Below are 16,213 nucleotides of genomic sequence, written 5' to 3'. Positions count from 1 at the left end.
ATGCCATTGCTTATGACTTACACAGTAAGAGCAAAAAAGTTGTGATGTGAAAATTAATGCATGAATACATTTTGAAGATATTAGCTGTGTAATCAGCTTTATGAAATTTTATAACCAGTGTATACAGTTAATAGGCTGTGTGTTGTGACTGAAACCCTGAGGTACTCTGTTCACTTATTTTTTCACTTTCTGTTTTTCATCCCCTGCCTACTTGAAAAACATAATAATAAAGAACAAAGTTTAAAAACACTGGGTTTGGTAAATGGGTGATGAGGAACATGATGCCCAATTGCCTCCTAATTCTCTATTGTGCATATCTACTTGTAAGAAAAAACTATGGATGATTTTGTTGGAGCACTTAACTGCTGAAAAAAAATATAACACCTGGTGGACATGACTGAAGAAACAATAAGGATACAACTTCAGCTTATCTGATGGCATGCACATGTCCTATGGGACATCCATGCAATAATAATAATAATGATAATACAATAATAATCAATTCACAAAAAAGTCAATGTAAGAACAAACAATCTGTTGGCAAACTGGTAGTACATTACATAAGCACCATTTCTCACATTGATCTTTTTCTAATTGAGTTATTATTTTATCACAGACGTGACTATAACAAAGTTTAGACACAATTGTACAAAACATGCAGCAACAGAATGTGATCAAGCTTATAAATTAAGCCAGTGGTTATGAATGTTAAATTTTGAATAGGATATGGTTAATTGTCTTTTATTGAGAAATAAGCTCAGATGTTTGTTAAGTTCTCTTTGGAATTAAGTTTAATTCTGCCTAAATACTTTTGTTGAACTTGCAGAAATCCACTGGTGATTAATTAAATCACAGAATCTTGTGTCGTGAAGCAACAGCATTCCTTCTTTAGTAGGAGCAAAGTTAAGCAGTTTGGGGTAAGAAGGAGGAAAGGGTCATGCTCTGAACTCTTACCCTCCAAATATCATCACTATCATCATCATCATCCATGGCTCCTCCTTGAGTATGGAGCTCTTGAGGAGTACATATGAAAGGTCGTGACATCTTCTGTCTCATGTGTGCCAAATCTTCCTCATCTTCTTCCTGAGATTTTCCTGAGGGCTCCTGGATGATTGGCGCATCCATATAATCTTCACTTTCTGAAGACTGGATGGATGCCCGAAACACTTTTTTAAGGTTGCAAGAAGAAAATGGCCTTTGAGTTCTGAGTTGTGGCTTTGGTTTACCAAAACAAGAGTTGGCTGCATCATAACCACCGTCTAGCTCTGGTTCTGAGTAATCAGAGACTGTCTGTTTGCATTCAAAGAAGGTCTCAGAATCAGAGTCTTCAGGCCTCTGGAGAAATCTCGGGAGGACACGAGGCTTTCCATCTGAGGCTTTGAAAGATTCACAGATCTCGAGTGAAGGAGAATCCTCTGCAGGGTCATCTGGTACCTCCACAATTTCAGGCTCAACTGTAGAGTGAGATTTGTCAGTCAAGGGCTTTATGAGTGAAATATCATTTTCAGATCCAAAATCTTTTGAAGTAACAGGTTCTGAGATGACCAGTTGACCAGGCAATGGATGCTCTGTGGAAACAGGTCTTTGAGGCAATGGCAAATCCTGATCTGTGTTAAAAGTGTCTGTTGTTTGCTCAGCCTCTGAGAAACTACGGGCCAAAGAAGCTTTCTCTGAATATTGTGACACTGATGCAAATGACTGAGACAGTGATCTTTTTGAATCTTTAGACTTTGAAGCCAATGAATCTTTGGTAAGAATCCTTGCAGTTTCAGCATCCTTGGTAAGAACAGAAAATTGCATCGACTCCTTGACAAAGTTTGGCTCAGTGCTGACTGGTTCTGAAAGTATATCCTCAAACTCAAAGTGCTGAGTGGTTCTGACCGTTTCTGGTGTTTGCGGAGAAACATCAGAGACAGAAAATGGTGAAACTTCTCTATGAAGGGTGGTCTTATTCCAAGAGTCTTGCACAGTGTTGTTTTCAAATTGACCTTCGCAACTCATTTTACCATCATCAGTGTAACCACTGGGGGTTCTCTGGACATCCTGCATTTGGAGGGCTTCTTGTTCTTGTGCAGAGAAAACATCAGAATCATGGTCATCACATAGTTCCTCTGATGGATGATGTACCACTTCTGGAGATTCCATAGGAGATGCATTTAATTTTGCAGGATATTTGTCTTCCTGCAATTCAGAATCACTTGGGACAATGATGGATTCATCTGGATGAACTGTTTCCTTCTCTTTTTCAAGTGTCTGGGATACTACATCTAATTTTGCTGAAAGGTCTTCCTTTTCCATGGCATATTCAAGGTAACAAGATGACTTTGGCAATACGGACGTTACTGTATCTGTCAAGCCAATACCTTCTTGTTCCACCACTTTGTGCATTTGACTTACAGCAGTTGGATCAAAGTCTCTAAACTGCATTGGACCATCAGAGATCTGGTCAGATTCAACAAAGACATAATCTGATTCTATGGGGGTCCTAATGAGCTCTGGGGTTGCCTGTGAAATCCCCTGATCCTGCTGATCTGGCTGTGTTGAAGACACCCAGTCTTCTGGAGAACCATCACACAACATTTGAACGGGCAAAGAGGGGATACAATCTCGCCCAGATGCCTGATCACTTTCAGGAACCTGTACACTGGAAGATTGCTCATTATCTTTTGAGGGCGATTGCAGGATGTCTGAAGTTTCAACTGATTCAGAGAGTGGCGATTGTATTAACTCTGACAAAGACTTTTCATTTCCTTCGATATCACTTTTTTCACACACAGGAGAGAGATCCTCAAGTGGAGAATCCTCCAGGTTTTCTGGTCCAGGATCTTGAGAAGCATGCACCCGTTCATTTGAGGGCTCTTCTGCTGAAACCTCTTCTGAAAATCTATCAATGGATACTTGACTGAAATTGAAGAAGTTCTTTTTACGTTCAGTAAGTGGCTGTTGCTGCTCTGAACATTTGGTTAAAAATGTCGGTGATGGTGAGAGACAGGTGTCCACATGGTCTAAAGGATCACACTGAGTTTGGTTTCCTTCTTGAGATGTAGATGACAGCTGGGAGACGAATGACAAAATGGGATGGGGGGAAAAGACAGCAAAAAAGATAACAACACAGAATAAGACGAGGGAAGATGATGGAAGTGGAAATAGACACACTATCAGTGGGGGGCGCTGTAGAATCCCAACACAGCGTATGAAGTAATACCATTTGATCTTGCATGTTCAAAGAGAACATTTTACAAAGCAAAAGTTGATTTTTGCCATGTAAAAACAAGGTCTCCCAAAAGCTTAGTACCATTAAAGCCATGACCAGGGGGCACCACAAGATCACCCTTTGAAGTTGAAGTCAGGTTTTGACATAAGCTGTATTTTCATCATGTTAGTGTAAATTTTTTTTTGCTATTTTATTTATAATATTATATTGTTACTTTTGTGAAGGACAGAGTTTATTTTTTTATCTTTAGTATTATATATATATATAGCCTATACGGTAATAAGTAACAAACTGTACACTTGTTAAGTAATTAATAAGGTTATACCTTGTTTGGTAATTCTGTTCTTGATACTCCTTTTTTTGAGTGCCTTGCTATCCCTTTGCTGCTTTAGCACTGTGAATTTCCCTGGTTGTGGGACTAAGGGATTATCTTATCTCTTATGTTGGAGGAAAGCAGCAAACAATCCATCATTGGCCAAGTAATCAATTATCAATGTATAAATATAATCAAATGAGAGTATGCTTTGTTTCAGCTCTGTGATATCAGCACTGAAGAATTTCTACAAACTTTCAGGAAATAGTATGAAATGAATATGGGGAATTTTTCCATCCCTATTCTGAGCTTAGTCATGGTTAAAGACCCCCTGCCCTCAAAAATGTGGTTTTTAAGTGGTCAACTCCTCTTGGACGATCCCTGAAGCCTCAATAGTGCCATATGATGCTTGTAGGACAGAATCTGAGAACTTAAAGAAACATGCCTTTCCGCACAGCAGGTAAAAAACCCAACACAGTAATCTCAGGAGCTCTGCTTTGCTTATACCAAAAGAACGACTTACTTGTTCGCTGTGTTCAGATTTGCCAGTAGACTCAGTTCTGACCTCTTGAGCTGCCCATGCATTAGTAAAACTGTCCCTGTAAAACAACAAAAATCACCATGTTAGTTTCACCCACTGTTTACCATTATTAACTGTAACTGTTGTACACAATGTACATGTTCTGGCCTTATTAACATTTATCAGTAATTAATGAATATCTATGTACAAATTATTGAACATCTATGTTTATGTGTACGTATTGTGATTTCTCACTGAGTGATGTCCAGTTCCTCCAGCATGTCTCCGTGGATGCTCTCCGAGTGCGGATGTCCCACCGTCTCCGCCCAGGACGGGATGTCCAGCAGAGAGGCCACTGACAGGTCCTCCTCTGAGACGGCGGGAGGGTGTCTCTGAGAGGAAACGTCCACTCTCCTGACCAGCCGAGGACTGTCCACATCCTCCTGCACCGACGACAGCGCTGCACAAACCATACAACACTTACAGAGGAACTTCATCAGGAGATAAACAGTGTCTGCATATGATATCTACACTCTGCAGTGAAGCTTCTGTTTACATACAATAACGTTTAGAATATTTACAGTGACTTGGTTAGTTTATTTACAATAATACAGATTTTAAGGTACTTTAATATAGTTTTAAACATTATAAACTATTCTCCAAAAACTATTTTTCAATGTTTGATTAAATAGTATTTTGTAAACAACAAATGGTGATTAAAGGATGTAATACATTGAAATTACATAACATTCCTTATAGATACTAATATTATTAGAACTCCGTTTTAGATGTTTAATTTCTTAGAGCTTTGTTCTGTTTTAGCAGAATAATTTTACACATTTATCTGCAACTAAATTTGGATTTATATTATTAAAAACAGTGAACAATTGAGTGTACAATAACTGTTTTATGCATAAATAAAAAAAGGTTAATTAAATGTGTCCCAGTTCTAGGGTAATGCATCTGTATGAAAGAGTGTTCTTCACCTTCACTGTGATCCAGTGTTCTCTCGATTTCAGCATATGTTCTGGAGGTCTGTTCCTGGACAGACTTATTCATCTGTGTCTCAATGAGGTGGACGATGTCCATGCGGTTTATTTTAGTCAGCCTCTTTATCAGGCAGTCCTCTGTGGAAACCACAGCAATAAAGGTCAGAAATAAGTGTCCACAGATTGTGCTAAAGGTCATAATCTAGCACCGATTCTTAGATTTACTGCACTACGTTATTTCTAGTAACTCTAAGTTCTGAATGAACAGAATCTCCAAAACAGCAACTTTACAGCAGAAGGGAAAGGAGATTCATAATTTCAACATTTTTAGCATTTCTGCTAATAAAGAAGGCACAGCTGATGCACAAGTTTGTTGTGCTTTATTAAAGAGCTGTAGTTGGCCACAGCCACGCTGTACATAAAGAGAATTTTGTCTAACTCACTACATTTTGCTTCTTCTGCCATCAGTGTTAGACTGACTTAGCACTGTTAGTCTACACAGCCACAGCTAGCACCACCCTCACAATAAGAGTCCTTGTAGAAAAACCCAACGAATAAACGCTGCAGAACAACTCCCCAAAAATTAGCATGCACACATTTTCGAACATGATAAAATACATTAATACAAATGAAATTCAATTCCAGGATGCAAGGGAAGCAGCAAACAATCCATCAGCAGCAGCTAATCAATTAGCACTGTATAAATATCATTACTGTTAATGGTAAAGTTTCTTTTGAACAAGTAAACATGGTTGGGTAAACAGGTCCCTCCTTGGGGTAAAATTCCTGATTGATTTACACTAGAAAGCAGCATATCAGACAATGAAGGACTGACCAGTGGCGTGTTTTCCCTCTCGTTCGGCCCAGCGCTGTAGAAGAGCATTGCTCTGCTCCTGCAGAGAATTTGGGTTTTCAGAACGAACCTGCTGAACTTCATCTTCACTGAACTCCAGCTCCTTCGCTAACTCTGTCAACAACAGCATGGATAACGCTGGACAATGTTCACGGTTTTATTGACTTACAAACAAAACAGTCTGTTTCATCCAGCAACATAAACTCACTGACCAATCATGGTTGTCTCTGCTGTTGGCATGGCGACAACCAAGATGACGGAGCAGCTGTGTTCTAGCAAATAGAACTTTTTCACAAATGCTAAAAGGACCAGAATCTCCAACAGCAGCTCAAACTGAGCTACAAACATCAAGTTAAATGTGGGACAACTCAGAGGTTTAGCTTCTGAATGAAGTGATCAAGCTCTTCATGCTACTTTCACTTTTCTAAAATGGACAGTAGTAGTAGTAGTAGTAGCATCATCGTCTGTCTGTTCTGCTGTTCTGCAGATTTTATTTGCAGATAAAGACATTCAGCCTGATTGTTATGTGTTTCATCTTTGTGTGGAGCTGCATATTTAAAATCAGCTCAAACTGATTTGTGAAAGAGTTTTGATATGGTTTATATGTATTCTGACAATATATACATTTTTGATATATATTCTGCCTGCCTTTTTCTCGTGGCACAAAAAACAGTGAACTTCCCAAAAAAACACTGTGACCGGTGTACATAGCAAAAACACATCTGAATATTTCACATTTTCATGTCCTTTTTTTATGGCCTAAACCCTCTTGAAAATCGACTTTATTAACAATTTAAACATCTGTAGATAATCTATAGAGGGCTATCCCAATAAAGAGGGCTATCCCAATAAAACCAAAACAATACCTACAATTTTCATATAAAGCAATATTATTAGTTGAATGTTGAATTAGACAGTTTAAGAAACTAACAATTCCCAAATGCTGTACAGTAAGAGTGTAAGTTTTCAATCCTGAGATCAAGATTTGATTTTGAACATTTTCTGGGTTAGAATGTTCTTGATTCTACAAAACTCTAATTCTGTTCTACGTGAATATATTAGAGATAAATAAAAGTTCCCCATTAGCTGCCCTCTAACAAAATCAATACCCCAAAATCACAACCTGTAGAATTACAAGCTCTTCCGGGGAAAAATCCAGTTTGGGTGTGGGTGTGTCTATTTATGTCCCTCCCACTTTACTCTGATAGCCTGTCTAGTTTTGATCATTAACAGTGTTTTTCATTAAACACGGTAAACGAGAGAAGCTGTGTAGAGAGTGATGGGCGAATCAGCCGTATAGCTTTACATTTGCATATGGTGTTTGTATACAATATTTTTTTATGTTTAACACTGTACTAAAGTCAGTACAGCTGTACTAAACAGGGCCGCACTCACCTGTCCAGCTGAAACCAAGAAGGTCAGCAATAATGGCCAGTGTCTCTTCCTTCCGATCAGCATCATCATGCCAGTCCACTGTGAACATGAGTGATGTAACGTATGCTTCATTAACAGATGTGGGACCAGAAATTAGAAATCATGTGGCGCAGCACTGATCACATAACACAAACTAACAACCTAAAGGTATTTTAACACCCGTGAAATTAATACAGGTAGAAAATAAATTAGAATAAGTGAGTGAAATAATGTGTTAAGAAATCGGACTTTTGATGAATGTTCATTCAAAATAATGACAGAAATCAATCCATGCTGAAGTGATGCAGTAAAATGAAACAAATCAATCAACTGGAAAAGAAGATGATGCTCTATTTAAGTACCCTTATTAGAGAAAGTAAGAAAAACGGTCAATCTTGAGATTTCAACAAACACATGGACATGGACAAAATAAAAAGAAAGACACACAGATACCATGACACAAACACTGACATACAGCACACAGATAACACTGCACAAAAAAGAAAAAAATAGACAACAACATAAGACAATACAAAACATCACAGGACAGGACAAGACAACACGTTCAGAAACAAAAAGTGACTTTTTGGACCTTGCATTGAACTAAAGAGTCTCTAAGGGTAGGGAACAAGGGGCCACAAGTCATGTACCTTTACTTTGATCTGGACTACTGCTGTCTGAGATTCGCTGGATCTGGGTCTCCACACAATCCTCCCAGTTGGGTCTTGTCTCAAACACATCCTCACCCACAGAGGAGGGTCTAACTGCTGGCAATGGCCTGCTATCTCCTTCCAAGTCAAGAGAGCCTTCAACATGTTCCTTCTCATCTGTGGACTCTAGCTTGCCTGTACCTTCAGGTTCCTGAAGGTCAATGGCAGAGGGCTTAGTGGTCTTGCTTGGCTGGGGTGCACCAGACAGAGTCTGTTCAACAGGCACAGGTAGTTTAGATGCTGGAAGCTTTGGTTTAGCTGAGGAAGAGTCTATGCAAGCTGTGAGCCACTCTGAGAGGCCCATGTCTGCCTCGGATTTTGGCCTTCGGCTCTGCTCAGTCGAGTCGCCCTTTCCTAACATTTGGTCAAAGCTTGCGGCTTTCACTGGTATCTTTGATTTGGGCTTCCTGCCCTCAGTTTCTGCAACAATCTCTTTGGGTGAGGCTGGAGACTGCAGTTTCTCATCAGTACCAGGAGGCTCAGTGACACTGGGGAGCATGATGGTTTCCTGTGTAGGAGTGGGAATTTCAATAACTGAATGCTGTTCCTCCTCTGTAGATGAGTCAGAAGACTCCAGATCCTGCTCTGAATAAACTGATCGGGTAACTGTTGAGGTGGCAGTATCAATATTAGCTATGGATGAATCTACAGAGTCCAAATCCTTATCTCTGCAGTCAGTCTGACTAAAATAATGATCTGAATCTTTGAGCTCAAGAATATCTTCATCTGAAACCTTGCTGGAACTACTAGATGTTATAGCAGATTCTTCGGAGGATTTGTCATCCTGTGAAGCTTCTCTGGTTGAGTCTAACAGGGTTGCAATTGAGGAGTCAGGAGTGCAAGACGTTGTTCCACTTTCCTCTACTTGTTCAGTAGGAACCTCCTCAGCAGGATCCTCTCTTAGGGGGAAAAAGACAAATGCATCTTGCTCTTCCTCCATACTCCTTTTGCTCATATCAATAGCACCTCCTCTTGTCATTTCAAAAAGCTTCCCTTCCTGAAATAGGAAAGGGTTTGGTGTCCCATCTTCTGCAGGTGTCCGACCAGGAGTTGTTTCTGGTGTTGTCCCAGGAGACCGACTGTCTGCAGCCAGAGCGAAGACTTTCCTCTCTTCAGCTTCAATCCGTGATTCAAAGCTCTCATCATCCTCTAGCTGGGCACTCCAAGGAACTAAATCTCCCTGAACAGATTTGTGTGATTCTTCTCCATTTTCCTCTTCATAAACACCAAAGTCTGGCTTTTGTTCTTCCTGAAGTTCTCCTGCATCAGTTATGGGACACACAGTGTCACTGAGAGACTGTGGCTTTTCTGGAATAGCTTCATCTGATGCACTTGAGGTTTTCTTATTCATGACAGGACCCAAGATATCAGCGTCACTATCAATTTTGTAATCTGCTGAAGCTGCAGATAACTTATCATCCATAGATTCTGTAGTGACAGTCTGATCTACTGGTTTAGTAAGGCACTCAGAAGAAAATTCTTCATGGCAGTCCTTCTTTTTATCAATGTGAATTTGCATAGGTGACTCCTTTAGTGGTGTCTCATCTTCTAAAACACCATGATCTATGTATTCCGAGGCTTGACTATCAGATATGGCTTGTCCATTGACCTCTTGAGGTAGTTTAGTCAACTCTGGGTCATCATACTGCTCAGACTCCAGATATGAAGATAACACCTGACTAGATTCAAGTGAACCCTCCTGTTTTGTGTCATCTGCTTCATCTGCCCTGTCCTGTAAGGAAGAGGTGAAATCAAACTTCTCTTTTCTCATTTTGGCCTCCTTTTCGATTTCATCAAACACTCTGATTTTTGCGGCCATCTTGAACATCTCTTCTTCAGGAGTGAACTGCTTTTTTACTGTGCTGGCAAAATCTAGATCATCTTGTTCATCATCTGTTTCTGGCTGAGATGAATATGTTGTTATGGGCACAGAAAAGCCATGTGCATCTGCAGTCTCAGAGCAGAAGGATGCATCAAATGTCTTTGGGAAGCTTACGTTGTCTGATTCATCACCGATTGTACTATCAGTCATGAATTCTTCTACCTTTGCTGAACTGGTCGAATCAATCGTCTCCTTTCTTATTGTGCCATCTTTTGCAATTTCATCAAGTATTTTGACTTTTGCAGCCATCTCTTCTTCAGCAGTGAACTGCTCTTCCACTAGACCGCTGCTTTTCAGAGCTTCCTCTTGGTCACTGCCATCTAATGGAGCTGAACATGGCTCTAAGGGCATTGAAAGGCACTGAGAGTCTAGAGACTCAAAATGGTGGGAGGCTTCAACCTCCCTTTGCATGATCATTTTATCACTTTTTTCAATCTCTATATTTTCCACGAGGTCAGAAATCTTTGGAGAATCCTTGCTGCTTTCATACAGCTGTTCAGCACTTTGAAGCCCTGGTCTCTGCTCTGTGGGGCTGGTTTCTAAAGAGTCTGGGCATGGGAACTCTTTGGTTGGGCTAGGCTCAATGGAGTCAGGAGACTTGTGAGAAGAGAAACCCTCTCTAACAGGAGTGGTCTCCAGTGAGTCACTCTGATAGACACTTCTAGGATCACTCATCATTATAGGCTGGACAGCGGCTAGGTTGTCAGGTCTAGTTGGTGGGATTTCGCAGTAAGACTGTATTTTCTCAAATTCTCCAGATTCAGCCGTTTCATCCATAACTTTCGAAGCCTCATTAGTTCCTTTAATCTGTACATTTTTTTCAACCTCAGAAACCTCATGACTGTAGGCCATATCTTCAACAAAACTGCCTCTTTTGGTGAACTCAAAAACCATTCCACGTTCTGTCTGTGCTTGTTCTTGGACTTCTGTATGTGACAAATCTTTCATCACACCTGTTTGGATTTCTACAGGTGACAACTCTTTCGCCATACCGATTTGGATTTCTGTTGGTGACAACTCTTTCACCATACCCTTATACCCATTCTGGTCTTCATCTTCTGTGTCTTGTAAACATACTCCCTCGAGGGTTGTGCCCTTATACCCATACTGATCTTCTTCCTTTGTATCTTGTAAATGTATTCCCTTAAGATCTGTTTGAACTTGTTCTTGGACTTCTGTAGGTGAAAACTCTTCAATCACACCTGTTTGGATTTCTGTAGGTGACAACTCTTTCAATGTACCCTCATACCCATGTTGGTCGTCTTCTGCTGTCTCTTGTAAATACATTCTCTTAATCTCTGTTTGGACCTGTTCTTGGATTCCTGTAGGTGACAACTCTTTCATTTTACCTATTTGGATTTCTTCAGGTGACATTTCTTTCTTTGTACCTGTTTGGATTTCTGTAGGTGACAACTCTTTTATTGTACCTGTTTGGATTTCTGTTAGGGACAGCTCTTTCATCACACCTGTTTGGATTTCTACTGGTGACAACTCTTTCGCCATACCGATTTGGATTTCTGTTGGTGACAACTCTTTCACCATACCCTTATACCCATTCTGGTCTTCATCTTCTGTGTCTTGTAAACATACTCCCTCGAGGGTTGTGCCCTTATACCCATACTGATCTTCTTCCTTTGTATCTTGTAAATGTATTCTCTTAAGATCTGTTTGAACTTGTTCTTGGACTTTTGTAGGTGAAAACTCTTCAATCACACCTGTTTGGATTTCTGCAGGTGACAACTCTTTCAATGTACCCTCATACCCATGTTGGTCGTCTTCTGCTGTCTCTTGTAAATACATTCTCTTAATCTCTGTTTGGACCTGTTCTTGGATTCCTGTAGGTGACAACTCTTTCATTTTACCTATTTGGATTTCTTCAGGTGACATTTCTTTCTTTGTACCTGTTTGGATTTCTGTTGGTGACAACTCTTTTATTGTACCTGTTTGGATTTCTGTTAGGGACAGCTCTTTCATTGTACCTGCTTGGATTTCTGCAGATGACAACTCTTTCACCATACTCATTTGGATTTCTGTTGGTGACAACTCTCCCAACATTCCCTTATGCCCATTCTGGTCTTCATCTTCTGTGTCTTGTAAACATACTCCCTCGGGGGTTGCGCCCTTATAGCCATACTGATTTTCTTCCTTTGTATCTTGTAAATGTATTCCCTTAAGATCTGTTTGAACTTGTTCTTGGACGTCTGTAGGTGAAAACTCTTCGATCACACCTGTTTGGATTTCTGTTAGGGACAGCTCTTTCATTGTACCTGCTTGGATTTCTGCAGGTGACAACTCTTTCACCATACCCATTTGGATTTCTGTTGGTGACAACTCTTTCACCATACCCGTATACCCATTCTGGTCTTCATCTTCTGTGTCTTGTAAACATACTCCCTCGGGGGTTGCGTCCTTATACCCATACTGATCTTCTTCCTCTGTATCTTGTAAATGTATTCCCTTAAGATCTGTTTGAACTTGTTCTTGGACTTCTGTAGGTGAAAACTCTTCGATTACACCTGTTTGGATTTCTGTTAGGGACAGCTCTTTCATTGTACCTGCTTGGATTTCTGCAGGTGACAACTCTTTCACTATACCCATTTGGATTTCTGTAGGTGACAACTCTTTCATCACACCCTTATACCTTTTCTGGTCTTCTTCTTCTGTGTCATGTAAACGTAGTCCCTTGAGATCCATTTTGGAACATTCTTGGACTTGTGTAGGTGACAACTGTTTTGTTGCACCCTTATACCCATACTGATCTTCTCCCTTTGCCTCTTGTAAATGTATTCCCTTAAGCTCTGTTTGAACTTGTTCTTGGACTCCTGTAGGTGACAAATCTTTCATGGTACCTGTTTGGATTTCTGTAGGTGATAATTCTTTTACTGTACCCTCATACTCATGTTGGTCTTCTTCCTCTGTGTCTTGTAAGTGTGTTCCCTTAAGCTCTGTTTGAACTTGTTCTTGGACTTCTGTAGGTGACAACTCCTTCAATGTACCTGTCTGGATTTCTGCAGGTGACAGATCTTTTATGACATCTGTTTGGATTTCTGTAGGTGGCAACTTTTTCATTGTAGCCTCATACCCATGTTGGTCTTCTTTCTCTGTCTCTTGTAAATATGTTCCCCCAATCTCTGTTGGGGCTTGTTCTTGGACTTCTGTAGGTGACAACTCTTTCATCGTATCTGTTTGAATTTCTGTAGGTGACAACTCTTTCATCATACCCTTATACCTGTGCTGATTTTCTTCCTCTGTGTCTTGTAAGTGTATTCCTTTAAGCTCTGTTTGAACTTGTTCTTGGACTTCTGTAGGTGACAACTCTTTCAATGTACCTGTTTGGATTTCTGCAGGTGACAGATCTTTTATCATATCTGTTTGGACTTCTGTAGGTGGTAACTTTTTCATTGTACCCTCATACCCATGTTGGTCTTCTTTCTCTGTCTCTTGTAAATATGTTCCCCCAATCTCTGTTGGGGCTTGTTCTTGGACTTCTGTAGGTGACAACTCTTTCACCATACCTGTTTGAATTTCTGTAGGTGGCAACATTTTCATTGTATCCTCATACCCATGTTGGTCTTCTTTCTCTGTCTCTTGTAAATATGTTCCCCCAATCTCTGTTGGGGCTTGTTCTTGGACTTCTGTAGGTGACAACTCTTTCACCATACCTGTTTGGATTTCTGTAGGTGACAACTCTTTCATCATACTCTTATACCCATGCTGATCTTCTTTTTCTGTCTCTTGTAAACATGTTCCTTCAAGCTCCATGTGGGCTTGCTCTTGGACTTCCATAGGTGACAACTCTTGCATTGTACCCTCATACTCGTACTGATGATCTTTCTCTGCCTCTTGTAAATGTATTCCCTTAAGCTCTGTTTGGGCTTGTTTTTGGACTTCTGTAGCTGACAACTCTGTCATCTTACCTGTTTGGATTTTTGTGGGTGACAACTCTTTCGTTGTACCCTCATACCCATGTTCATCTTCTTGTTCTGTCTCTTGTAAACATGTTCCCTCAAGCTCTTTTTGAACTAAATATTTGATGTCCATGGATGATACATATGGAATTGTATCTTTACCTTCTTTCTCAAAGTCTCTCTCTATATGTAATGTGGCCTCCTTAACACTCAAAATTTGGTCTTTGGGACTTGCTTGTGGGGTTTGTAATTGTTCCTCATATGTTTCACTCTCCCCTAAGCTTGTACGAGGTGTTCTGCCAGGTGAATCTCCAACTTCCTTATCATTGTCCTTCTCCAGACTTTCATCTATTTCCCCAATTTCATCATGGATTGCACTAGGAATGAATGGTGCACTGTGTACCACAGCATCAGCAAATCTGACCACAGAGTTTGGTTTATATGAATGGTACTCCAAAGTGGCACGCTCCAACGATTTTCCATCTTGAATGATCCGAGATTCTCTGGAGAAGGTGTATCCGAGTTGGGTTGAGCCTGCTGCCTGCTTAAAGAGCTGATACTCTGGACTGTCTTCCAGTTCCTCCTTGAGGACAGCGCTGAAGTCTTCAGAGGGTCTCCGGTCTGGGCTAATCTGTGGCTCCTCAGAGATTCTTCGTTCATGCCTAATGGTCTGATAGGTCAGCCTCTCAGGGCTACGCTCTCCTTCCTCATTTTTCAACATTTCAAAAGCTATTGTTGGTTCAACTTTTTTAGACCATTTTGAATCATTCCTAATTTTATCATCACTATACAATGTATTGCTCTCTTCATGATAGGTGACTGACACATCTGAAGTTTCTACCTGTTCATTTGGTACTTGAGATGATTCTCCAATTTGAATGACTATTTTTTCCGGAGTGTGCAGTCTCTTCAGTCTAAAATCTTCCTGGTCACTGGGTGAAATATCTGACGGTACTACTTGTACAATTGTTTGAATAATGTTTTGACTGGTACTATAATCTTCTGAGGTAGTCACTGACTGTCCATGTACAATTTCATCACTAATCACTGTCTGTTGATACTGGCCAATAACATTATGTGATGATTCTCCAGTCTTTAGCTTTGACTGCTGAGTTTCTAGGATTTGACTATCCTGGGTATCCTGAGATGCAGTCACTGTAGAAGTAATAGCTAGATCAGTTATAGCTTTGTGTTCAAAAAGACCAGACTTGCTCTTTGACGGGTCCTGCCCAGTTTGAAATGCTTTCATCAGCTCTCTCACTGACATTGTCTCTTCTATTCTCTCAGTCTGGGATCGTGGAGATTTGGGTGATTTAGGAAGCACTGTGCATGATTCATCCATGTCTCTCATGATCCTGCTCTGGACAGTGGTCATTTGTTTGGATTCCTGTCGAACCTGTTTCTTGAGGCTCTCTTCCTTTTCCTCCTCTTCCACTTTCTTTTGAAGTGCTTTGACTCTGTCCTTGATGGAGCCTATGGGAGTCTCCACAACTTTGGGGGACACAGGAACTGGTCCAGGCACTACCTCGGCATCTCCAAGAACTGTGTCTCCATCCAGCGATTCTTCAGAACTCATTCTTTCAAGTTCATCTTCTGAGCTACCACTCGCAAATTCTCTCTCTTTAAGTTTCCTTCTTGCTGGTTTTTTGATTTTCGGAGGATGACGCCTCCGCTCTCGTGGTAGCACAACCTCTGTAAATGTTTCTTCAACAATCTCCCCTTCTTGAACATGATGAGCCCCCACAGGAATCTCCTGGAGATAGGTCTCTAAGTCAGTGGTAAGATGCGAAACCATTTCAGACGCATCCTTCCTGGGTGGGGAACTGGAGTCAGTGGCTCTTGTGATTCTGACCTCTGTGAGTAAAGGTTCTTGAACACAAACAATCTCCTTACTTTTTGTTTCCTCAAAAGCTTTGTTACTACACAGTACCCAGTCCTCCTCTCTAGACTTTGATTCTCTTACGGTTTCTTCACTCTCTGTTTCACCAAACGCTCCAACACGCAAAATCTCGCCTACCTTCTCCAGGTCCTCTTTAACTTTTTCCACTATCTCAAAAGGCTCCTCAGCCTCCTCACTAGCAATGCCTGTTTTTATTTTTTCTTCTCCATCTGCAACCAGTGACTGCTCTGACATGTCAGTGATCAGAATGGTGGACATTCTGATCAGGTCTTGCTTCATATCAGACACATCTGAGAGAAGGTCTGGACTTGCGAGTGTGGCTGGATCATGAACCATTTGTGTGTGTAAGATGGAAAGTTCTGTAGATTCTGTTTCATCCTCATCTTCAATTTGAGAGCAAAATGGATTTAAAGAACAAAAGGGAAATGAAGAGGACAAAAGACATTGGAAAACTGGTCAGGGCAGGAGCAATACAATAAATCTTCAGTTGAGAGGATTGACAGAAGTGTGG

At 40.6% G+C, this 16,213-nt stretch overlaps 1 protein-coding gene across 1 annotated transcript in view; it reads right to left on the bottom strand.

The window, feature by feature from the left end:
- The window catches only part of ank2a (ankyrin 2a, neuronal), a 103,588-nt gene that overhangs the window by 9,489 nt on the left and 77,886 nt on the right, over window positions 1-16,213 (bottom strand). Inside the window, exons 40-44 of the mRNA XM_036583686.1 lie at window positions 7,285-7,362; window positions 5,872-6,003; window positions 5,034-5,174; window positions 4,303-4,507; window positions 4,051-4,126 (exon numbers count right to left, since the gene is read on the bottom strand). Of these exons, the coding sequence (XP_036439579.1) occupies window positions 4,051-4,126; window positions 4,303-4,507; window positions 5,034-5,174; window positions 5,872-6,003; window positions 7,285-7,362 (632 nt within the window). The remainder of the gene's footprint in view (window positions 1-4,050; window positions 4,127-4,302; window positions 4,508-5,033; window positions 5,175-5,871; window positions 6,004-7,284; window positions 7,363-16,213) is intronic.

The sequence above is a fragment of the Colossoma macropomum genome, unplaced genomic scaffold (genome assembly GCF_904425465.1).
Source record: "Colossoma macropomum unplaced genomic scaffold, Colossoma_macropomum, whole genome shotgun sequence".
Taxonomy (NCBI): domain Eukaryota; kingdom Metazoa; phylum Chordata; class Actinopteri; order Characiformes; family Serrasalmidae; genus Colossoma; species Colossoma macropomum.
This window is presented reverse-complemented; position numbering and strand designations above follow the sequence as displayed.